Source organism: Jaculus jaculus, chromosome X (assembly GCF_020740685.1).
Source record: "Jaculus jaculus isolate mJacJac1 chromosome X, mJacJac1.mat.Y.cur, whole genome shotgun sequence".
Classification (NCBI taxonomy): domain Eukaryota; kingdom Metazoa; phylum Chordata; class Mammalia; order Rodentia; family Dipodidae; genus Jaculus; species Jaculus jaculus.
In genome coordinates, this window is record NC_059125.1 from 105,530,501 (window position 1) to 105,556,299 (window position 25,799).

A 25,799-nucleotide genomic window follows, 5' to 3' on the forward strand; every position below is an offset into this window, starting at 1 on the left:
TTGAAAGTGTTGCAGTGTGCTCAAGTTGGAACTGTCCAGACATATGTTCCCATCTCCTCAGGGAAAAGTTTTTCCCATTCCATGATGCTCCCAATGACCTACCTTCCTCTATTAGTTCCCATCTCTTGAAGGTTCCATCATCTCCCAAAACTACCATGGGATGGGGACCAAATTTTTAACACCTGGACTTTTTGGGGGATATTTCAGGTCAAAAGTATACCACCATATGTAACTCTTTAAAATCTCTTGTTGTAGTATGTATCTATTCCTCTTTGGCTATGTTCACAGTGAAAATGGATCACAGATGTTCACTATTACCGATAGTATTTGAGAAACGTGAAAAATCTGTGTGGAGGCACACACACACACACACACACACACACACACACACACACACGTTCATATGTAGCCAATATTTTGAGCTAAGCTATAGGCTAAAAAACCTTCTATGGCAAACAAAATCTGACAGTAGCATATAGGAAGGAAGGCAAGACTTGCATTTCATCACTGTATGGGTTCTTTGTGATAGCAAAATCTTTCAGCAACAGATAGATTTATAGGAGATTATTTTGCATCTTAGTAGGAGGTAAACTAGCCCTCAGATAACCATAACTCATTTAACAATATTCTTTCTAGAAATGATAGGGATATGAGAATATAAATGAAGATTTGACATAAAAACATTAAATAAGGGCCTGAATAAATCCTGTATCCTTGGCCCCCACCATTTCTAGTATAGAAAACCCAACACTGCTGATTGAAAGGGTAATATGGTGGAAAATTTGGCACTGCAGTTGAGTATAGTGGTCCACATGCATAATCATGGGACTGCAGATATTTAGGTTGGTGTATTGCAGATTTGAGGCAAGTCCGGGCTACACAATGAGACTTTGTCTAAGAAAAACCTGAAAAGAATCAGCAATGAGCTCTACCTGAGAGCAGGAATAGCTGAATGCAAAAGTGTACAGCAGGGAAAGGGGAGCAGGGAGAAAAGGGAGGGGAAGAATGTTGAACAAGCAACTAAGTGAAGCATGTATCAAAATGCTACAAGGAGACCTTAACTTTGTAAGCTAATCAACAAATAAAGAATTACATTATGATGAGAACAACAACACAAACCCTAGGCCCTCTCTTTCTGAGAAGGTCACTGTCGCAATGGGCTTCCATGTTTTCATTTGACGTGTTCTCCCTAAAGAGTTCAGCCTGGATTAGCAAGACACCAGTTGTGTCTATATCCCTTGGGCTTCCCTTTCTGAAACAAGAAAATGGACTCAAGGATTTAATTTTTTTTTCTACTGATAGCAAGAAGTTCATTAACCAGAATATCCTAGTCTAGGTTACTGAAGCTCAGTAGACCAAGAATCCACACAGAATTCCTTTGGACATGACTAAATCAGTGTAAAGATTGTAAAAAATCAATATGCATTCATTGAGGCACACAAGTCTGTTTCATTGAGCTTGCAATGGCTCCATGTCATCAGGACTCCACCCAAAGCTCAGTCACCCATTGTATCACACAGTACTCACAGCGATAAGCTGATAGGAGTTGTTCATCATGGCGATGAGCATGTTGAGCAGCACCACCAAGGAGATGACATTGTATGTCCCAAACATGGTAGCTCCCACAAACTCGGTGAACTCATGTCTGGCTTTCACATTGGTCACATAAAGATTCAAAAGGCCAAATACTGACCAGAAGAGTGACTGAAGTGTTTCAAAGAGCCTAAAAGAAAAAAAAAAAAAAAAACCAGGTGAATTCTCTAAGAAGACAAAGTAAGGAGAGAAAATGTGATGTCATCTAGAAGAGGGATACCAGATTTGCAACAGGTGTCCTGAGGAGCTCATGCATTTTGGTCTCTTGTCTAACACAGCTGAGGGCCAGGTAGGTCGGTTGTTTGTGCACTTGGATCTTCCAGTTGGAAAGCCATCTATTTCAGTCCAACTTCTAAATGGCCAAAAAATGTTCAGGGCTTACTTCAAGGGCTAGTTCCTCCATAAAATCATCTCATAGATTTTCAGAAATGATCTTCTACCTTTCTAAGTTTGTGGGGGGGCAGGAATGAAATGCTTAAGAATGTAGAGATTGGGCTATACTGCAGCTGGTTGAATCTCAGCAATGACACTTACTATTCCCTTCCTTTTTGGTGCTGGGGATGGAATGCAGGACCTCACACATGCTAAACATGGTCTTCACCACTGAGCCACACCCAGCCCACAAGTTCCCATTCCTGACACTTCTTTTGTGACTCTCACAGGACTCACTCAGATGGTACTAACTTCAGTGGAGAAGTTTTACAAGTCTCAAATTAACAATTTATACTTTTTTGCATGTATATGTGTGTGCAGTGTGTTTGCATGTATATAAGTTGGTTTGTGTGTGTGTGTGTGTGTGTTGCACATGTATGTGGGTACTTGTGTATATGTGTGCACATGCATGTAGAAGCCAGAGACTGTTGAGTGTTTGCCTTCATTGCTGTCCACTTTAGTTACTGGGGCAGAGAGGTTCTCACTTGAACCCAGAGCTTACTGATTTGTCAAGTCTAGTTAATTGGCTTCCCCCTCAGGGAATACTTGTCTCCATCCCTGAGGGCTAGGATTACCCACACCCACATGATCATTATGCTTGTTCTGGAGATCCAAACTCTGGTCTTCACACAGCAAGTGCTTTATCTACTGAGCAATTGCTCAGGACTAATTTATATGTTTTAATGATATATATTAAGTGTTATTGAGAACTTACTATATAGAAGCATGTCATGCACTTTAACACACATTATCATTGTGACCCTTATAAAACTTTATTGTAATTGGTGATGTCACATTCAGAGATTGAATGACTAGCTCAAGGACACCCAGTTAGTAACTACTGAGTCAGAATTCAAAGCCTTGTCCGTGTGACCTCACCAAGTTATTCCATTAGTCTATATTAGATGGCTTCACAAATTATTGCTTCCTGGCTTGATCTTCAAACCCAAATATGTAACTTTGCAATGATATACTTTTAGTACCTAGAGATCTTGGGATTCTTTTTGTTTTGCCCCCAGGAATCTGCAAACAGCAGCACATGGGGGGGGGCACACACTAGCCATTTTTCAAGCACACAAAAGAGGTAGAGAACATTAAGAAATGCTGCTTTAAGAATGCATACACTTTTTCAGTTTGCTCAAATCGTCTTCATTTGGGAGGGTGGAGGCAGGAAGATTGGGATTCAACATAGTTCCAAACCAGCTTGACATATGAGATCCTATTTCAAAAAGCCAAAATAAATGAATAAATTAAAAAAGGTTGCTATTACACTTTTTTCTTCTGCAGTGCTGGGAATGAAACCTAGGGTCTTGTGCATACTAGATAAGTGCTCTGCCACTGAGCTAATAATCCCCTAGCCACCAATTTATTTTCCTTAAAATATCTGGGGACTGGGGAGATGACTCAGTTGGTAGATTGTTTGCCATATAAGTATTAAGGCCTGAGTTTAGATCCCCAACACCCATCTAAAAAGTAAGGCAGCCAGGTGTGGTGGCTCATGCCTTTAATCCCAGCACTTGGGAGGCTGAGGTAGGAGAATTGCTATGAGTTTGAAGCCAGTCTGAGACTACAGAGTGAATTCCAGGTCAGCCTGCTACAGCAAGATTCTACCTTAAAAAAAAAACCAAAACCAAAACAAAACAAAAAACAAAAGCAAAATCAAGGCATAGTGGCACATGCCTGTAATCTCAGCATTGAGGAGGTGGAGACAGGAGGATTTCTGTGGCTTGCTGACTAACTTGTCTAACCAAATGATGAGCTCTAGGTTCAGTGGGAGACAGTGTCTCAAAAGAATATGGTAAAGAGTGATTATGGATGATACCTACCACTGACTTTTGCCCCTCCCCCCACTTGCATGCACACCCAACGTACATATAAAAATCTGATTCTGGGGCTGGAGAAATGGAATAGCAATTAAGGCATTTACCTGCAAAGCTAAAGGACCCAGGCTCTCTTTTCCCCAGGACCCATGCAAAGCACATGGTGGCACAGGCATCTGGAGTTCATTTGCAGCGTCTGGAGGCCCCGGTGCGCCCATTCTCTTTCTGTCTATCTGCCTCTCTCTCTCAAATAAATAAATAAAAATGTTTAAAACAATCTGCTTCTGTTTCTCTATGCCTATTTTATTTTATCACCAATTAACACATAATGATTTTATGAATTTGTGTTGCATAATGTGAAATTTTGAGACCTGTCTATACTGGGTGCTGATCAAATCAGAGTAATGATCATCTTTACTGCCAGTAGGATTTGCCATTGCTTTGTGGTGAAACAGTCAAGATCCCTTCTTGTCCCAGTTTGAAATATTCATTATCCTTATCTGGAGTCATCCTTCCGAGGACTGGAACATCAGGATGTTTTGCTCCTGTCTAGATGCAACACTGTACCCACTCACCATGCTTTCCTATCACTCCCTCCTCCTACTCTTCCTCAGTTCCAAAAGCCACCATGCTGTTCTAGAAAAAACTTCAAGAAACCTTTTGTTGTTGTTGCTGTTGTTTGATGAAGCATTTGGGAATCAGCAGTAAGAGTCTAGAGTGCTGGGTTCAGGGCATGAGAACCAGAAAATATTAGTTAGAAAATGAAGCTAGACCTGTCATAGGCTCTGGATTTCCAGGAGACTGTACCAGAGTTAGGCAATGCAGTGCATCATACAGCATAGCACAGAACCAAAACATAGAGAAGATACCAGTTCCAGAAACCTGACCATCCTAGGAGGACATAGGCAGGACCTGGTGGTGTTTGTCACATCAGCAGCCAGCAGAGTCAGGAGGACAGTAATGGCATCAGCAGCTAGCACAGCAGCTGGATAACAGAAGCTAGCACAATCGGGGTCCAGGGAAAGAAAACAGCTGCGGCAAATAGAAATGGCATTCTGAAGCAGCAGATTTCCTGGAAACAGAGTGGACTGAGACACAGAAGGGATTCAGTTTGTGTCTGTTGGTTGTACAACATAAAGAACGACTATAAACAGGGCAAGTACATCGCTGGTAGGGTCTGACTGGATTGGTTGATTCTCCCAAACAGACAATGTTAAGTTTTTCGCCCACCCTTACATGTGCAACATGGGTATCACTAGTTGTTCCTCTGACTGGTACAAAGATTGCCTAGAAGTGGACATTTTGGCATTTAAAATTCACCTGCAACTGGAATGTTCTACTTAGGAAGACCTAATGGGCATGCTTGGACAAAAGGAGAAAAATGAGAGTGGTAGGAAATATCCTTCTGCAGTGGTAGGTAGTGAGAGTGCTCTCACCATGGTGCATAAAATGTCCCAGTAATCTAGTCACCAGGAGAAGCTGGCTTGCTGTCTGACATGCTCAGGTAAAATAAGAGACTTGCGTTTGAGAAGGATAAGGATAGTCAGGAAAAAGAACTGTAGGAAGCCATGTGGCTTCCAGACTGAGTTGAATTCATAAGGAAATGTGGCATTATGGGTAAGGGCATTGTTTGGTAAAATCATTACAGGAATGGAAAAACTTGTTGGCCAGACCACAGTATTCTAATATCAGAATGATATCCTTTTCAAATTTAAAGGTGATTTTTTTTAAGAGAAGTCATTCCAGTTTTATTTAGCAGCAAATAAACAACCATATGGAACACACTAGCTCAAGAAGGGGCACAGACTGAAGATACAAAGATTCAAGACTTGATATTAAAAGCATGGAAGGCAAGTCCACACACACCAGGTGGTTGAGACATAACTTGCACATGTGGGGACCATCCACAAATAGAATATGAAGACATTGGGGGGGGGGCAGAGGCAAAAGGAGAGAGGAACTACAGTCTTCCAGACATTTGCTGAAAATCTCATCTTTGTGATGAGCAAATAATCTTTCAAAAGGAAGCATTATGGAGAGGATTTGTCCCTCTGGACTTACAGACTGGCATAGAAAGATAAACAGGTGAACTAGAAGAGAAAGGCTGCTTGAGAGAAAGTGGTAACATTGCCCTGTCTGTGTTCCACAAATTGTCTTTTGATAGTCTGTTCAGCAGTTCCCTGGATCAGCTCTTAATATGCTTCTGGCCAGCCCTGTCTCGGGATAGAATGCTCCCATCCTGTTCCTATCTGTACCCTCCACTTCTGTTGCCCTTTCAGCCAATGTCTTGTTTAACCTTCTAGGCATAGTAAAAGCTCAACCTCCTCTAAAAGCCTGGCCCTCAGTACTCTTCAATAAGATGGGGTTGAATATGATTCTTTGTCCTCCAAAGTATCCTAGTCTTCTTCCACACTAGAGAGGTAATCAAGAAGAGTTAGGGTTCTCCACCTGTTAAATGTATGACTTTGGGAAAGTTATAGAACCTCCTTAAACTTGAAATTTGCTCAATTCCAAAATGGTAACTGGTAGGAGAAACACAAATTGCTAACATTTACTGTGCACTTAATCCTTTTCTCTGCTTTTAATTATTTTTAAGTTAGCATGTAAGGTAATAGGGTTCATTATGGCATTTTCATATATATATATGTTCTTATACTTTGTTTTAATGTGATGGTTAATTATGATTGTTAACTTGACTGGATTGAGAAGTACGTTGGAGATTTGCAAGAAACTCCTCCTTGTGAATGTGAGAGGGGGTTTTCAGAGAGGAGGAAGGCCTGTTATGAACATGGGCTATACTATCTCACAAGCTGGAGGCCTGCATAGAATAAGGGGGGCAAAAGGAGGAAAAAAACCCGAGTACAGATATTCTCTCTCTTTCTCTTTCCTGGTCATCATTATATGAGCTGTTCTGCTTCAATATGCCCTCCATGACATGTAGTACTGACATCGTAAGACAAAATAAATCTTGCTTCCTTTATGTTGTTCCTCAGGTATTTTTATTTATTTATTTATGTTTGTTTTTTCCAGGTTGAGTTTTACTCTAGCCCAAGCTGACCTGGAATTCACTCAGAATTCTCAGAGTGGCTTCAAACTCAAGGCGATCTTCCTACCTTTACCTCCCAAGTGCTGGGATTAAAGGTGTGTGCCACTACACCCAGCTCCTCCAGGTATTTTTAACAGTGACACGTTTATCACATGCCAAATATTGTGTTAAGTGCTTTGCACATATTAAAATATTCAACAAGAGTCTATGAAATGCCTGCTATTATTCTTCCATTGTCCACATAACAAACTGAGGGACAAAGAAGCCACACACACACAGGAAGTGACAGAGGTGGGTTTTGTTCCCAGCTCTCTTGACTCTGAAGCCCACACACTTAACCACCTTACTCTTTTCTCTAAAATGCTGCATGTAAATGAAGCACAGTGTTTGCCATATGCTAAATGTGAAAGATGGCATTGATTGGGGTTGGAACTGAACTCAGTCACAGAGTACTAGTCTGGCATGTATGAGACTCTGGGTTCAATTTCTATCAACACACACATACACACACACACACACTATAGAATTTGCTCCAATTGTTATAGTTATGTTCTCCACTATGAGCTTTAGGATGAGTACACCATCTTATTTAGCATCCTTCTTGTCTGCTTTATAGGAGTGGAGGCCATAGCAGGTTAAGTTTGTTGAATGAATTTGCAAAAGATTACAGGAGAAGTGCATAACAAGGAAATTTCAAATGAATGACATCATCCTGTGACAATTGTAGCAACAGGTGTGGGGGGGACTGTAGACAACAAAGATCCTTAAAACCTGATCAGAATAAAAGTCTTCAATAGGGATCAAGCTGGTATCTAAATGAATAGGATGGGAAAATATGAACTAAATAATGAGTGGAAAAATCACTGAATATGTAGGAGTAGATGCAAATAAATTTCAATAGTCTGGAGGGAGGTGGCTCTTGTCTGCTAGGTCATGCTTCTATCCTTGTTAGCTCTGCATCTGATCATGACTATTGTAATTTTATACAAAAAAAATCTCTCTCTCTCTCAATCTTTCTCTCACCTAGGCTGATGTAGAACTCACTAGGTATTCCAGGCTGGTATTAAACACATCTTTCAAGAATAAGGATTACTGGTATGTGCATCCACCATGTTTGGCTCACAATAAGTCTTGTATAATTACATGGAAGCAGTCTTACATCTATACCCCTGGATAAAAGTGCCAATTGGTGACTGTGTAAATTTTTTGATGTCATGGCCCTGCCACTTACTACCTATGCAACTGAAGCAGCCTACTTTACTGCTTTATCCCCATTTCTTCATCTATATAGTGGATAATAGTAATAATAATTTCCATCCCATGACATGGTAGTGGAGATTAAATGTGTTAATTAATTAGGTTAGATTTTTAAAATTTCTACTGTTAATCTTTCTATCTTGCATTTCTTTTTAACTTTGTGGACTATTCGTTTAGTACTACATGGTTGTGATATAGGATATCTGCTTTTTATGTTATAAAATGTTTGTACTTTTTAGATATAGACAACTTTTATGTATATACAATCTTCATAGGCATCATTTTCATTGGTGCCCAAGACCTCATACAGCAAGACAAATCTTACCAGTTTTATCCATACTTTGGAAGAGAATCAATGACATGCTTCGTAGATTTTTCAAGTGACACAGACTGAGCAAATTGGATCACAGCATCAAGATTCGGAACAATTTCATCAGCTCAAAGCAACAAGCTGAAACTAACAAGATAGAATACAATAGGGATTCATGTAGAGCATCACACTGGAGCCAGGTGCCCAAATGCAGGATGAGAAAGATGGGCAAAAAGCCATGGGGTTTTGCAGAAAAACAAGCTCAGAATGACAGAGCTGGATATATAGCTTTGCTCATCCAAGGAGGCAGAAACAGAAGCAAATTATCTATAATTATAGGTAGACTCGCTCCAGCACCATCCATGTTGCAAATGACTTCCATGTAAAATTGATGAATCTGAGTGAGGTCTATGGACTTACCAATGTTTATTACCTGATTACAATATTATACACTATATGCAAGGTATTACCACTAAGGAACATCTGGTGAAAATAATAGACTTCTATGTATTATTTCTTACAGTTGTGTGTCAATCTACAATTATCTCCAAGTTGAAAGCTAAAGGACAAGATTGTTCTTGTTTTTGATCCTTTCACTCAGATATTTGGTAGGTATTTTGAACACCTATATGTCATAGACCCCTCTATGGTAAGTGGAAAGCTGACTAAGATACGATTCTTGATGTGTGTGTGTGTGTGTGTGTGTGTGTGTGTGTGTGTGTGTGTGAGAGAGAGAGAGAGAGAGAGAGAGAGAGAGAGAGAGAGAGAGAGAGGAGTAGGTTATGTTTTGTAGTAGATATGTACTTACAATGCCATAGGAAACAGAACAAGTCTATTGCTGAAAGTGGGCAAGAAAAGACTTTAGGTAACACTGTTAGACGCTGGAAGGCTGGGGGACAGCATGCTAAATTATCTAGTTAGGGTTGGGCATTCCAGGCAGAGGGAGTGGTACATCATAGATAAAGGACTGTGGGGCTAAGGTGAGACCTTTAATGTATCTGGGGAACAGACGATGTTGAATATTAAGGAGAGCAGTGAAAGATTGGAGGGACCTGGTTCAGAGTTTTTATACCTTGTGTGTTATGGTAAAGAGGTGTAATTTATGGAAAAGGCTCAGATACATTAATGAGCATGAAGCCAATGGGTGGCGAAATGAGGATGGCATTTACTTACTAATTTGTTTGTATATTGATGTTTGTGTATGGGTATGCATGTGCAATGGTGAATATGTGGCTGAAAGAGGATAACCTTGGAATATCAGTCATCTCCATCCACTCTTTTGCAGACAGGGTTTGTTTAATTATTGTTGTTTTGCCTCTGGGAAGGCCAGAGTAGCTGGCTCCATAGCTTTTGGATTTCTCCTCACTCCAAATCCCATTGTCATAGGTATGTTAGCATTACAGATGGATGTGACACTTTTGCACCTGGCTTTACATGAGTGTTTGGATCCAAACTATAGTTGGCAGGTTTGTAGAGCAAGTGCCTTTATTTCTGAGCATGTTATTTAAAAAGAAACTTCGCCATGGCATGTTGGAGATTGTTAGGAGGGGAGACAAGACTACACACAGGGAGACCAGTTAAAAGGCTATTGCAGTAATTATGGGAGAGATAATTTATACCTGAAACTTAAGAGCTGTGTGTGTGTGTGTGTGTGTGTGTGTGTGTGTGTGAGAGAGAGAGAGAGAGAGAGAGAGAGAGAGAGAGAGAGAGAGAGAGAGAGAGAGGGGGAGGAAGGAGGGATGGGGGAGGGAGGGAGGGAGGAAGGGAGAGAGACAGAGAGAAGATAGACAGAAACACACACACCAAGAGACTATATGATGTAGAGCTGAAAAAAAATGAGTGAGGCACTATGTGCTTCATGAAGAATAGTGTAAGAATTGTAGCTAGATGGCTAGAATTTTTTGTCAGTATCATTTAATGAACTGAGAAATTAAAGGGAAACTAGGTTGCAGTGACAGCAGGGAGGTAAGTGACTTAGTTGTGGACAATGTAAATTTGAGGAGGTCTGTGGAACAGCCAAGTATTTTCAGGAGGCATCTGGAGATGGGGCGCTGGGTTACCAAAGACAGGTGCAGAACAACAAGTTACCATCTTTCTACTTTAACTCTTTATTTCTTAGAAGTGGGGTGCCCGAAGAATGATGGTGCTTTTCTTATTGCCTCTCTTGACAGCAAATGAAGGCCAGGCATTCCGAGTATGGAATGAAGAACCTAAGTAAACAGCTATGTTGCCATGTGGTTGTTAGTAAGGACAATTGCTTTCTTCTTAAATTGTACACCAAGGGAAAAAGGACCTTTCTTTTGTTAAACAATGTAATCTCTGGAGAATCAGGAAAAGCATGGTATTAAGCAGGCACCAACCTTTTTACCACATACCTAATCAAGCTCCCACTCCCTTCATATGGTGTCTGTCTTGTGCTCTGGCTGAGTAACATTTTTTTTTTTGTTTGTTTGTTTGCTTTTTCTAGGTAGGGTCTCACTGTAGCCCAGGCTGACCTGGAACTCACAGCAATCCTCCTACCTCTCTGCCTCCCAAAAGCTGGGATTAAAGGCGTGCACCACCATGCCCGGCTTGTGTTTTTTAAATAGATACTACAAATGCCCATGTTAAAGTGTTTAAAAACAAGTGATAAATCTGAGTCAGGACTCCATGAAGGAAAAAATAATCAACAGATACAAGAAAAGTAGAGGTGACATTACTCCTGATTTGACCCAGCATGACAATGCTTCTTCATACCCAATACCCTAAGATGTAATTTTGTGTAGGACAGGTACCCATTCTTGTCAACTGTCCCTGCTGAGCAAGTAATGGGAACAAAATGTCACTTGGCAACATGGGTGTTAATAATCCCTACAAACCTGCAAGGAGGCATTTCATATACTCCCTCAGCATAGTTGACATGAAAAAGTAATTGGCAAGGACCCAGGCTCCTGGAAGGCACCTTGCATTTATGTGTTCCATCTTGCTGAATACGTTGAGGACAACAAGTAAGTACAGTTTGCTGATGATAAAGATACTGGAAATTTATGATTTCTATTGGAAATAAGTTGATGAAAGTTCTGTCTCCAGAGTCATGCAGGAGAGAAAGTTTCTAGGGAGGAAACATGAGCTAGGTGCTAAGCTAATATTCTTCACTTAAGGTTGGCTTAAGAAAACAGCACACACTCATGGCCAGCCTATACTGGACTCTTTCTCTTTTTCACTGCTCTGGGTTTCTCAGCCAAGATTTTGCACTGATTTCAGGGAAGAGAGACAAGGGTATAGTTTAGTGGAAGTGGAGAATGTGGCAGTGGGAAATGGAGTGAACCAAGACATTTCAAATTCAGTTTACTGGAGAGGTCACTGGAAAGATGAAGAGGAAGGGAGTGTCTATAGACAATATGTTTGGGAAGCCTTCTCCCTATTTTGGAGGTTCATAGGAGGAAGGACTCTCAGAAGTCCTGCAGTGAAGACACCTTTCAAAGTTTATCCCAACATTTCCAAAATGCATTTCATCCTAGACTCCATTTTCACTTCTCCTGGCATGCCACTAAAGTGCTTTGCTTTTGTAATCCATTTTAGAAAAAGCTGATAGAGGCAAATAATATGTGTAGGAAAGAAAGTATTTTTTCTTCATCAGTGCAATATTTGTTCAAGAAAAACCATTTTGCCTCTGGCCTTTTGTTGCTGTTGCTATTGAGACAGGGTCTTACTATGTAGCCTAGATTAGCTTGGAACTTGTAGTCTTCCTAGCTCAATCTCCAAGTGCTGTGATTACAGGCATGCATGACTATGCTTGGACTGACCTTGGGTAGTGAAGACTTCTGGAATGACTGAGTCCACTGAACTAAGTTAAAGAGTTAATGGAAAATAATTCAACAAAATATTATTTGGCCATAAAATGATGAAGTTCTTTCATTTGTAGGATCATGAATGAACCCAAAGGATATTATGTCAAGTGAAATAAGCCATCTGAAAAAATATATGGACATATAGGGAATGTAAAAGAGTTGATCCCATAGAAGAAGGGTATATAATGGTGGTTAGTAGAGACTAGGGAGAGTGAGAGATGAAGGAGGGATGGGAAAACTTAGTCAATGTACAGTGTTGTAGTTGGGTAGTAGACAGAAGTTCTGGTGACAGGTTTTGAGTGGGGTGACTATAGATAAGAATATTGTACTGTATGTTGCTAATTGGTAGAAGGATATTTTCAGTGTGTCACAACAAAGAAATAAATTCTTGGGGTAACATAGATGTGAATTACCATGATTTGATCATTAGATCATTCAGAAATGTACTAATACTTCATATTGTATCTCAGAAATTTATATGATTATTATATGCATAATGTTTTGTTAAATAAAAGGATGCATTTTTCGTTTAGTTTAGTGGATGTGTATTTCGCACAAGCTTGAGGTCATTGCTATTAATGTCAGGGAAGAGCTGCACCCCCCAGAATGAGTGTGGAGACAGACAAAGTAGAGGACACTGAAGCCAGGGTCAACCCAGGGCAGCTTCTGACCTGTTGAATTTCATGACTTATGCTTGTTCTCTCTCTTTTCCCCATCTTTCTTTTCTTTCCTTCTTCCTTCCCTTTGTTCTCTTCAGACAGGGTCTCCTCTGTAGCTGAGACTAAACTCAAACTTATGATCCTCCTGCCTCAGCCTCCAGAGTGGTAGAATTATAAAGCATGTGCCACCATACCAAGCTGTTTATTTTCTTTTTCTTGTCTATTTAACCTAAAGTTTATTCATAAGGAAAAAAAAAAAGCCTTTCTGTAGGGTGGAAAGCCTCAAAGAGGCAGGAAGTTAAGGCACAAGAATTCTCTGTCCAGAGGTAGTAATTCCTAGACAAAGAGCGACAATCTGTCTCCTATGCCTTAAATTGGAGTAGGAGGCATTCCCAATCCACAATTAGTCCAACAGGCAAGCTGCTTGTAATATGCCTTAAACCTGTCCACCTTCTATGAAAAGGAGTATGTTGAGATACTTTTGCCTCCTGCCTTATTGTCAACTTGACTCACAGTGGTAAGGTTGATGCCCTGGTCACCTGTTCTGAGGAACAAACATGTAATTTCATGTTCTTGGAGGTTGCCACTTTTAGAATGAGAAACTAACCATCTCCTTTAATCCTTTAAAAAAATATGGAGCACTACAAACACTGTTCAGAACTACCTCTTGCAGAGTCACTGGAAGCTTATATATATTTATTAAGTTTCTTTCCTCCCTCCTCTAACTCAACTTTCCTAGTCCCCTGTATTGACAGAAGGACTTTTCTCCATCCAGACACTTTGAGAGTGTAGATAGTTTTGTCTACAATGTCAATAGGCAATCACAAAGCTGTGCATAGCAAATTAAGATAAAAAGAAGATAACAGAAAAGAAGGCAAAAGAGGAGGGATGGGAGTCTTACGTGGAGAAGGCATTGTTCTGTTTTTCACAGCGGATCCCCTTGCAGTTGTTAGGCTCATCGATAGCTCTGGTCTCATAGTAAAAGTAAAGCTGGTTCAGTCCATTGGCAAAAGCCAGCAGTACCAGGCAGTAGATAAAGAGAAATTTGAGGATATCAAGCAGCATACGTCCCAAGGAGATCTGCAGAGGCCCTAAGTGGGAGTTGGCTGTGAACAGGGATATGAGTCGCAAGGAACTTAAAATGTTGGATATTGCGAAGAGTGCCTCTGCAATCAGAGTTGGGTGCCACATTTCCCATTCTTCCCTTGGACGAGAACCATTATACTGGAAAAAAAAAGTGCATGAAATGAGAAGTATAGTGAGTATTCATACAAATTTTCCCTCGCACCCTTCCACACCCAAATAAAGCTACCAAAATATGCATCAAGCTCATTTTCTTAAAAGACCCTGTCCAAGGCACTGTTTGTCTTTTTGCCCCATTCAATCAGTACTTGGTGCAAATGACTCTTTCTCTCCCACTCCTATCCAAATATATTCTGAGAATTTATACATAGCAGAAAGAACTTCAGAGCAGTCTTCTGCAGCCGGCATTTTCTAATTGTTGGGGAGTGTGACTGATCAGAGCCACTGGGATGCCCAAGGTAGTAGCTACCAACCACACTGCTTCCTAATGAGACTGCAAATCACACCTGCTTCCATTAGGTTTTACGTGCATTGGTGACTTGCAGTTACTGAAGGATGAGAAGTAGATGCAGCTTCCTAGGTGGGAGTTATTCATTCTCAATTTCCCATTGGCTGCAGTTTGGGGCTGACAGAGGATTCTTAGGGAGCTTTTAATCAGCGGTTCTACTGAATTCTTAGCAGTTTGCAATATATTCTATACTATTGCAAATGGTATGTATTTAGTACTTCTCCACACAGTAGCATATGGATGAATTTTATTGTTTCTTTGACAACTCTACAAGTTAGAAAGACTATCCTGAGTAAATGAACAATGGGGAGGGATTGAAAGAAGGGGAATCACCAGTATTTTTAGAGTTAGTTGTCCATTTTCAGGCCCATCCAAGGTTTCCATCTTCTGGAATGAGGGGAGTAGCCTTGAAAATAGATGACTTCTCTGTCAGATATGAGTTGTTACTTAAAACTGTACCAATGGGGCTGAGGAGATGGCTCATGGGTAAGATGCTTGCCATGTAAGCTTGAGGACTCCCAGGACTCACATAAAAATGCTGTATGTGGTGGTAGGCCCCTGGGGAGATGGAGAAAGGCAGATTCCTAGGGATTACTGGCTTGCTAGTGTGGCAGAATTAATGAGCTCCAGGTTCAGTGAGAGACACTATGTCAGAAAGTAAGGTGAAGAGTTACTGAAGAGGACACCTGACATCAACTTCCACACATACATATGTGCCATTGCACTCTCCCCACATGTGCATGCACACCACATACACAAACACATACACACACCTTCCTCAAACTGCCTCTCACTTTCACCTTCATCATAAAGTAAGGATAATGTTATTTCTATTCTTTGCACATATTTTTGATTATGTATTCATGTGCAAGTCTGTGTATTCCATAAGGGGAGATATTATGGAAGTTAAAGGAACATTTGTTACCTTCCCCAGGACTGAAGTAGGTTCTGCCTGTGACTCAATCTGAAACACATTCCTTTAAGCTCTCACTTAAATATCACAGTTTCTCGGGATTAAATGTAAACAACATTCCTGAGAAAATGTGTTAGGGTTCAAATTATTCATAAGACTTGCTTCATTTACAAAAGCTGATGACACTGGTGGTGTTAAACTCTCTTGTGTGTTTCCAATATTCTCATTGTCAGCAGGATCAGAGATGTGCGCTTCTGTTTTAAATAGAATTTTAGGTGGCCAGTTTTGTGTACTCTTTGCCAAATCTCTTACTTCTGCATTTTTTTCTTCAAAGAAAAAAGTAAATGTAAAGAAATGACTGCATTGCTGTGAGTGGTAGGCGATAGGTCTATTTTACAAATAGAGAAACTGAAATGCAGAGAAGCAGAATGACTTGCTAAAGATCTCACAGCAAAGTTGATGGCAATGCCAGAAAGAAACTCTAGGTCTCCAAACACCAAGTCTAGCACTGTTTCCATGAACTATTACTCACATAGGAGTTGTTCTCACAACCCTAAGGTTTTAAGGTCTATGTGAGAGATGGAGACTTATTGCTGATAACAAAACAGACCTGTTTTAAAACTAGAAATAATCAGCAAGACTGTGTATAGTTTGTCATTTGTTTTTGTTCTCTCTCTCCACCCAGAACTGCAACTACAGGGAAGTCTGTTGCTCATAGGATGGCAAATCTTTGCATGTATACATCTGGAGAAGGACTTTTTAGCACCTGGATACAAAAATCAAACTGGGAGCTCATCTAGCATAGAGGTCAGAAACCTTTTTTGTTGTTGTTTACTTTTTCAAGGAAGGGTCTCACTATAGCCTAGGCTGACCTAGCACTCACTCTATGGTCCCAGGCTGGCCTCTAACTCACAGTGATCTGTTTACCTCTGCCTCCCCAGTGCTGGGATTAATGGCGTGCACCACCACATCTGGCCTTTCTTAATGTCATGTGCCAGATAATACATATGGTAATTTGAATGTGGAATATCCCCCATAGCCTCATGTCTTTTGAATATTCAATACCCAGCTGGTGGTAGTCTGGAAGGTGGAGCCTTGCTGGAGGAAATCAATGTTGCTGGGGCAGTCTTTTGGGTTTCATAGCCCAGTGCTCCCTCTAGTCAGAGCTCAACTCACTCTTGCTTCTTTTTTCCAAGCGCTATAGGAAGACATGATGTCCAGCCTCTGCTCTGCCTTCCTTTCCCTGTCATACTCTTGGACTGTAAGCTGAAATAAACCCTTTCTTCCCACCAGTTGCTTTTGATTAGCATTTTTGTACAAGCAATAAGAACATAAATATAACAGTATATATTTTTGGCTTTGTATGCTATATGGTTCCTATCCCAATTATCCAACACTTCCACTGTAGCATTAAAGTGGCCATAGATAGTATATAAACAAATGGATGTAGTAACAAGACCAATTTGGTTCAGAGATCATAATTTGCTGGTCCATACTCTAATATGGTATTTTCATTTTATTTTGTTGCCATTTATTTAATTTTATTATTCTATTTTTATTTTTGAGACAGGATCCTGTGTAGCCCAGTCTGACATCAAACTTCTGTACCAAAGTCTAGCCTTGAACTTTTGATTTTCTTGACTCCACCTCCTGAGTTCTGAGATTACAGGAATGTGACACCACACCTGATTAACATAGTAGTCTTCAAACTGAGTTTCTTAGAGCCTCAGAATTCAGTGGAGGCATCTAATGGCTGCTGTTTAAAGAAAAGAGGAGGCTTAGAAGACTTATTCCTTAAGTCAAACTTGGCCTCTTGGGTTCCTTTTTTTTTAAGATTTTACTTTTATTTAGTTATTAGACACAGAGAGAGGGAGAGTGAGAATGGGCATGCCAGGGCCTCTAGCCACTGCAAACAAACACCATGTGCATGTGCCACCATGTGCATCTGGCTTATGTGGAATGGGGAGAATTGAACCTGGGTCCTCAGGCTTCACAGGCATGTGCCTTAACCACTAAGCCATCTCTCCAGCCCAGGTTCATTATTTATTTAGGAATTCTGTGTAAGTTTTTGGTTGAGGATGTACATCCATAGAATAAAGAGGAAAGTTAGCAAACCACTAAAATAGACTAATGAGCTTATTCAGCAGAGGCAGGACTGAGGCATAGAGAGGCAGAGGGATTGCTGGTAGTGAAATAGCACACAAATATAAGTGGGAATTAAATGCAGCTCTCCAGAAACTTGAGTTAGTGCTTCTGGGAAGCAAATGCTTTTTCATATACTTTGAGGTTGAATGCAGTTGAAAATTGGCTTTGCTTCCTTTCAAAAGGGTGTGAATTGCATTCTGCTGAAGCACAAGCAAAATTTTCAGAGGGTCAGTCTAAAGTGGATGCCAATGATAACATGAACTTGAGAGGTGCTTGCGTCTGCAGTCAAGCAAATGTTGAAGAAATGAACACAGCTCAGTGCAGTCCACAGTTTGTCTATGTCTATATTAAGGTGGTGGAGAGATATATCTAAGACATGCTATCCTGGAAGGCAAAAGGTGATTAGTCCTCATTTAAATATTATCTGGGACACTTAGAGGTAACCTAACATATATATGTTCTTCTGAATTACTTTGGATTTTACAATTTTAAACCAAAAGAGGTGAAGCACACGTTGCTAACTGATTTTTTTTTTCACTCTTAACAAATAAAGGGTTTTCTTTAAAGGCAACTCATCTGATGGCACTTCAATAGTATTTGACAACAGTGATTTGATATGTTCCAAGGGTCCTTACAGTGGGTTTGTGGGTTCTCCTCCTAGCAGTTGCCCCAGTTTGCTTGGGCCAGGACTTCATAGGCTGGATGTACTTTTGTGGATAAGAAGACTAGACTTTATCCACTGAAAAGTTTCCACTGGGTTGAGGATATGGCTTGGTGCTTGCCATGCAAGATACAGACTTTATAGTGCCTGAGTTCAATCCCCAGCACCCACTTAAAAATTTGCATGTAATCCAGTTGTGGTTGCACACACATTTAATCCCAGCACTCGGGAGGCAGAGGTAGGAGGAAAACCATGAGTTGAAGGCCACTCTGAGACCACATAGTGAATTCCAAGTCAGCCTGAGCTAGAGTGAAACCCTACCTCAAAAAAAAAAAAAAAAAAAAAAAAAAGCTGTATGTGGCCACTCCCACTTGTATAATAGTTCCATGAGGGAGTATGGATACAGGAAAGTCACTGGGGTTCACTGGTCAGCCAGTATGACTGAAAAAAAAAACAAACAAAAACCAGAAGCTCCAGGTTCAGTGTGAGAAACTGTCTTAAGGAAGGAACATGGAAGTATGGTAAAGGAGGATACCTCACATTTTCCTCTGGCCTCTGCTTATTGAATATGGGGCCTGTGCAGTTGCATACACACGTACATAAACTGTACATACACATTAAATATCTAAATTTTGCACTGGAGCAATGGCTCAGTTGGGAAAGTGCTTGCCACACAAGGATGAGGACTTGAGTTCTGACCTCTACAACATTGATAAAAGCTGGGCATGGTGGCATGTACATAGAATCCTAGCACTGGGGAGGCAGAGACATGGAATCTCTGGGGATCCCTGACTAGATAGTCTACACAAATCACTGAGCACACGTTCAATAGGTGATGCTGTCTCAAAAACTAAGTTGGAGAATAACTGAGGAAGATACCTGGTTGACCTCTTGCTTCCACATTCACATGCACTTGCCCACACATATTCATGCCAAAAAATAAAATTATTCATGTGATATGTCTTATGCAGGCTTTCTTGAAGTGTAAAGAGGGGGGATTTGCCAGCTTACTAGAGTGGGTATATTAGACTTTGTGATGAGAAAAGTGTTTTAATCTTTGTAAGCCTCAGCAGTGAAATTTTACTGGTCCTGTGATTAGCTAATATTGAGCACCTGTAGACACATTTTAATATCCATAAGCATTCATCTTTTTCATCATCATTTATTCTAAGCTTTCTTGTTTAAGTAAAACCTAGCAATTTCAAGATTGATAATTTATGGTTTCTCTAGTGCATGAATAACACTGTTAAAGGAAGAGGATTATTGTTATTTTTTCTTTTTTTTTAAGGAAAACGGTTAGTCAGCAGAGTGCCAGAATGACATGGAGTTCATCCAGGCATATTAATAATAGATTTATTTTCCTCACCAGCTTTTTCTTTTAAGGAAGTTGTAAGTATGTGTTAAATGATCACCACATCCATAAGGCATACTCTTGGGCTCTTTTCAAAAATGTTTCATGAATTTATTCAATATTCATGAGCTATATAACTCCCAAGGTCTTAAAATTTATGCAACATGAATATTAAGGATGCAAAAATAAACCAAGTTATTGGAGATTTGGTGGACAGCCATGCTATCATTCTAAAAGTTCTTAATGTGGAGTTTAATACCAAAAGCCATGACTTTAGACAATTTTGAATGAATTGTCAGCCTTCTCTCATGGGGGAAAAGTTCAACTTAGGGTAGAAGGAGCATAGTCATCAATCCCATTATTAAGTACCAAACTAGAACTCAGAGCTTGTGGGTACCCAAAGTGAGTCATCCAATGTGAAGCTATTTTCAGGGTATTTTTACAGTGTACCTTGTGTGGGGAAAGCATCAAGTTGGTGGGAGTGTGTGTGTGTATACATTTTCTGAATTGGTAAGGAGACATAGATTGAGCAATACACACAAAGTTAATTTTGTAACTATTTGAATAATTATCTTAATGGTAAGAGTGATAAAGAAAGAGGAGTTATTAAAGGTTTGTCTCCTAAGCAAAGCTTCAGGACTTCTGCTACTTGTCATATGAAGAACAGGTGAGGGAAGTGGGACTATTTGAAACATCCTTTTACTCCAATGCTCTAAAAAAAATTAATGATCAATCTGCAAGACGTTCCATTCTCCATTTTATTTGCTTAGGGTAGATACTGCTTTCACCATTTAAAGAGGATGACTTTATATAGAATTTTCTCACATTGATGGAACTGTTATTACTTTTCCTGTAAACTCCTCCTGCTTTCAGTGCAAACGTTTATTGATGTAACAAAAAGAAAAACAAAACAAACAACAAAATAACAGGAAGTGGTAGACATTCCAATTTACCTTGACATAGGCCACAATCTTCAAGGAAATAGTTGCCAGGTAGAGAGAGTTCATTGCAAAGTCCATCAAGTTCCACCAGTCATGGATGTATTCAGTGAATCCACCATCCCACATCTCCTTAATCTCCCCCCAAATGAAACCTATAGAATGGAGGTAATATGTTGATTTCTATAGAAGGGTAGTCCTGATCACCATAGTAGGATCCCACAAGTGAATAAAGATAAGTTCCCTGAAGGATTTGGGGTCACTGAACTGATAATCATCTACCTCTCCTTTCTCTTCTTCATCATTTCCCAGTCTTGAACTTATCAAACCCAGTATACATTTCTTGGTGGTGCCCCTAAGTTACATTTTTCTTGGTATTACTTGTGCCATTCTTACTGGATATTGTTGCAATTTTGTCTTAGTTCTTTTAGCTGTTGCAAATTTGGGCACCTGTTTCTCCCTTCATGCCATGTTGGGATGCGAGTCATTTCATCCATAAATTGATTCCATCAATATGATTCTATGAGTTTTGAACTGAGCTAATTGACCATGGACCAAGTTGCCACATGTTGGGCCTGAAGGTAGGCATTCGGGTTCTGAATAGTATACAATCTTCTTTTTTTTTTTTTTTATTTTGCCTTTCTTTGCTCATTGTATGGGTTTTTGTGGAATTTTGCCTGATGTGGCTGTTGTCTAGGGGCTATTTATATTATAAATGTGAGTCATCTGGAGACAATGTTAATATTCAAATCCAGGATAGGACCTAAGATGTTTGACAAACTACAAAGGAGTGCTGACATTTCTGGTTTGGGGATCACAGTTTGAGTGACAAGGACTTAGTGGTTGGTGAACACTGATAGATCTGCTTTCACCATGACTTGTGTGAACTTCCTAGGTTTCCTTATGACTGTGGAAATTGAACAAGGGGTAGGATTTCTGTGAAGTAGCTCAGAGCAAAAGATAGTAGTAGGATTCATGTACCTGCTGGGGTGGGAAAGGGGACTTTGAATACACTGCTCAGTACTTGCCCTGCTAGCTTTTCTGAAGCCTGTACCAACTGACATTTGCTATTTCTCTATAGGCAAACTGACAAGTTCTTTGTCTTAAAATGTGTTAGGTGCACAGAGCCAATCTCTGAGCACACTGCGAGTCTCATAGTGGACCATGTAATAGTGAGTGAGCATGGGTGGGGACAAAAGTACCCACATTTCTCAGACTCCCAACAAAAGGTCACTGTACTGCACAGAGTGGAGATGCCCTGGTTCAGAGCTAGTCTGACAGCCTGTTCTAGTATTTTCTTTAGACAAGACTAGAAGGCAATCTTGCATTCATTTCTGGCTCCTTTCACTTACCTAGAACCCAAGGCAATATCATCCATTCCACAACAGTTGGGGGAGGTCCTTGAACATGGAGGTCTGTTCTGACGATGTGCTGGGAAGCCAGGAGAAGCATGAAAAGAAAGGTCAAATAGGAGGCTGTGTGGCAGATGAACTTGATAAAGGGTTTCTTGATGAATAGCCCGAGGTTGCTTCTAGGTGAGATCAGATAGGCTATAGATAGCATAGGAAACAGGAATCCAATGGTCATGCAGGTCAAAAGCTTGACTACCCAGTGTTTCCGCCGCCATCCAGGAAAGCCATCATACCACAGGGTGGCAAGCAACTGTTGGCAGTTGGGCTGAGCGACAAACTAGAAAAAGAAGGGAAATGTTAGGCACCTGGTATGTCCAGAAAAAAAAAAAAACTACATCCATTAATACCTCTCCTATTTACATTCAGCTTTAGCAAGCAGTGATACGGCTAATTCCAAGAAGAGGCTCATGTTCCATATTCCCAAGAATAGGTCTAACCCCAGAGCTAGTCCTTTATGTAAAGCCATAAAGCTAGTTTTGCCCTAAAGTTTTTTATATTTTTCATCTCTTAAAACTAAGTCAGTCTATTTGGTTTATGCCCTGGCATGCTTCCCTGCTTCCCCTACGTTTATGTTAGAACTGTGGTTCCCCAAACTTGGCAATATCTGAGAGAATATTGAAAATCCACATTCTCTGCTCCAGGTGGACTGAGACTGGATAGGGCATGGTAGGGTAGAACCTGGGAAGCATTTTTCCAGGTTCTCCTGAGAAAATAACATGGGGATATACAATTTCAAATTGAGTCCTTTCTCCTTATACCCTCAGCCTAAGTGAGGTCATCATCAAATGTGCACTCTCTCTGGGGAAATGCAAAGTGGCAGAGAATAAGTCCATGCCCGTGCCTACGGTTTGAAATGGAAATGAGTTCCATTTCTGATCATGTCTTTCCCCCACCTTTTGTTTTGAGTATCTCTCCATTAGCTTGCAATGGATCAGGTCGCTACTTTGCCATCTTTTAAACACCCTCTCTAGTCTAGACATGCAACACAGGAAAATAATATTTGGAGTCAACATTGTAATATTACATACCATCCCAGTTGGGATTTTACTGAAAGGCAATCTCCAAAGTGTTTGTGATCAATAGTTAAGGAGCCATCAGCATTATATCCAATTGCTAATTCCTGGTAAGTGACTCAATGGGAGTGCAATTTTCAACCATGGTTTTAAATATTGGGTATACTTAACTATTGGAGCTTCCTCTGGGACAGAATAACAGAGCTAGACAATGTGGCACACTAGTACAAAGGAGATAATCCTCTTCCATCACTTACCCAACACCCAAGGTGAACTAACCCAAACTAACTTTCCAAAGCCCCCAAATTTCCCATAAAAAACATTCTCAGATTGCTTAATGGTTAAGCTGCTTGCCTGCGAAGCCTAAGAACTCAGGTTCAATTCCCCCATATCCATGTTAACCAGATGCACAAGGTGGTGCATGCGTGTGGAGTTCATTTGCAGTGGCTAGAGTCCCTGGTGCACCCATTCTCTCTCTATCAGCCTCTTACTCTCTCTCTAATAAACAAATAAAATTAAATATTAAAAAATGAAAAAGGCATTCTCCTTGTTGAGTGTATGGATGGATGACGTCTCCCAGTATCCCTTGCAGTAATTAAGTTCTCACTAAAGGAATGTGAAGAGAAATGATGTGGGGCACTTCCAGAATTGGTCAGTAGAAGTTTTCCATGTGTCTCCATTTAGGGGTGGGGGACTTTTGTTAGCCCATTTTCCTCAATATTCATGTGGAAGAATACGATTCTAATGACCAAGAATATCTGTCTTGAATGATTTCAAATCTGAGAAAATTCTATTGTGTTTAATTCATTATATATTTGGGGGTTTAAAGCACTTGATTATGGAACTATTAAATCTATGCTGTAAAATGATTTAATCCATCAACTCTTTTTCTCCAATATATTCACAATCCTTATTATATACTCATATCTCCTTTCTACAAATTCACACACAAATGACAAAATCATATAGTCTCTCATCTTTTCTTGCCATTATAGACTTCTACCTATCAAAGGCTGGAATGAGCCAGGTGTGGTGGCACATGCCTTTCATCCCAGTACTTGGGTGGCAGAGGTAAGAGGATCGCTGTGAGTTTGAGGCCACCCTGAGACCACAGAGTGAATTCCAGGTCAGCCTGGGCTAGAGTGAGACCCTACCTCAAAATAACAAAAAACAACAACAAAAAAGGGAGTCTGGAATGAAGTCCAAGAAAACATAGAGATAACAATGTCCATCTTTGATGAAATGGTAACTCCATGAGCTGTTCTCAGTGGAGGGAGACTGATATGCACAAAAAGATAGTTTACAACTATATGAGAGGAACTTAAAGAGATATAAACAAGGCATCATTAATGGGAAGACAAAGTAGTCATCTGGGAGGGGCAATAACTTAGTGGAGTATTAAAGGAATATAGAAAGTGGCTAAGTAAAGGAGAGGAGGGGAGAATGGGAGTAAAGAGCAGACATAGAAGGGATAACATGGCTAGAGGTCTAGAGAAGAAAAGGAGTTTCATTTATTTTTGAAGCAGTGTTGAGGTGGCTGTAGCTTGAGCTATGAAGCTGTAAATGGCAAGAGATGACGATGAAGAAATAAGAAGGGGTTAGAGAGGATCAAAATAATTCAACCAGCCAGGCATGGTAGCACACACCTTTACTCCCAGCACTTGAGAGGCTAACGTAGTAGGATCTCTGTGAATTTGTGGTCACCCTGAGACTATAGAGTGAATTCCAGATTAACCTGGGCTAGAGAGATATCCTACTTAAAAAAAGAAACAAAAAAATTTAATCTTGGGACATCATAAATACTGTTGACTAATTTTAAGAGCAATGAGGAACCATAAGTATTGTGTATGTGCTCATGTGCATGTGTCTTTAGAGCAGTAAAACAGAGTGGAGAAAACTGTAGATTCTATAATCTACTTTGACTCAGTCACTGGCTTCACTGCTTACTAGTTGTAACTCTGAACAATATTGTTTTCTAGTGCATCAATGTAAATGTCTTTCTATTTAATTTGGTTTTCAGTTTCTTCCAACAATGTCTTGTAGTTTTCAGTGTGCAGCCTTAAACTTTTGTTAATGGTTTTGTTTAGCAGTTTATTCATTTTGATGCTATTTTAATTAGAATTTTCCTCAAATTTAGGTTTGGATTATCTATTGATAATGCATAGAAATTGTGAAGAGATGTGATGGTATGTTTTTAATCCTAGAACTCGGAAAGCAGAGGTAGGAGGACTAATATAATCTCAAGATCAGCCTTGGACTACAGAGTGAGTCACTCCCTCACAAAAATAAAATTGTGAAGAGATAAAATTACAACTTTATTTCTAGTTCTAATAGGCTCTTATTCATGTTTCATAAATTGAGACAACATGCATTGCACAAAGTGGAATGAGAGCTCCCCCTGAACAACAGCAGATCTACAGATACCATAAAGAAGAGAGAGGAAACAAAATGAAAGGGACAGAGTTCATTATTTACCTCAGGCTACATCAAGTTACTTTTTATGGTGAGGGTCAATATGAAGGTAACTTTCTTATTCCATTGACTCAGGTGGGCTAAAGTTGCCCTCTTTTAAGAAAATGTCATCTACTTTGGGTACTGTCTGGTTCCTTAAAGTGGGGGTTTGATTATGTGCCATTCAACATAACTGACTATTTTGTTTTGGTCTGATGTGTTAAAGCCTAATAATGTAAGAACTCAATTCACAATATTAACCTAATAAAGTTATTTACTGATTTTGTACATTTATCTTATATTTTATAGTCATATCTGTCTAATTTTTAACACTATTAGTTTTGTTGTTATCAATTTCTTAGAATTTCATCTATATC

General features: G+C 39.9%; 1 protein-coding gene across 2 annotated transcripts in view; it reads right to left on the bottom strand.

The window, feature by feature from the left end:
* Trpc5 (transient receptor potential cation channel subfamily C member 5) overlaps nucleotides 1-25,799 on the bottom strand; it is a 332,438-nt gene that overhangs the window by 35,267 nt on the left and 271,372 nt on the right. For both annotated transcript variants that reach the window (XM_045140960.1, XM_045140959.1), the window contains exons 4-7: nucleotides 21,899-22,235; nucleotides 20,562-20,701; nucleotides 13,849-14,171; nucleotides 1,528-1,723 (exon numbers count right to left, since the gene is read on the bottom strand). In XM_045140960.1, the coding sequence (XP_044996895.1) occupies nucleotides 1,528-1,723; nucleotides 13,849-14,171; nucleotides 20,562-20,701; nucleotides 21,899-22,235 (996 nt within the window). The remainder of the gene's footprint in view (nucleotides 1-1,527; nucleotides 1,724-13,848; nucleotides 14,172-20,561; nucleotides 20,702-21,898; nucleotides 22,236-25,799) is intronic.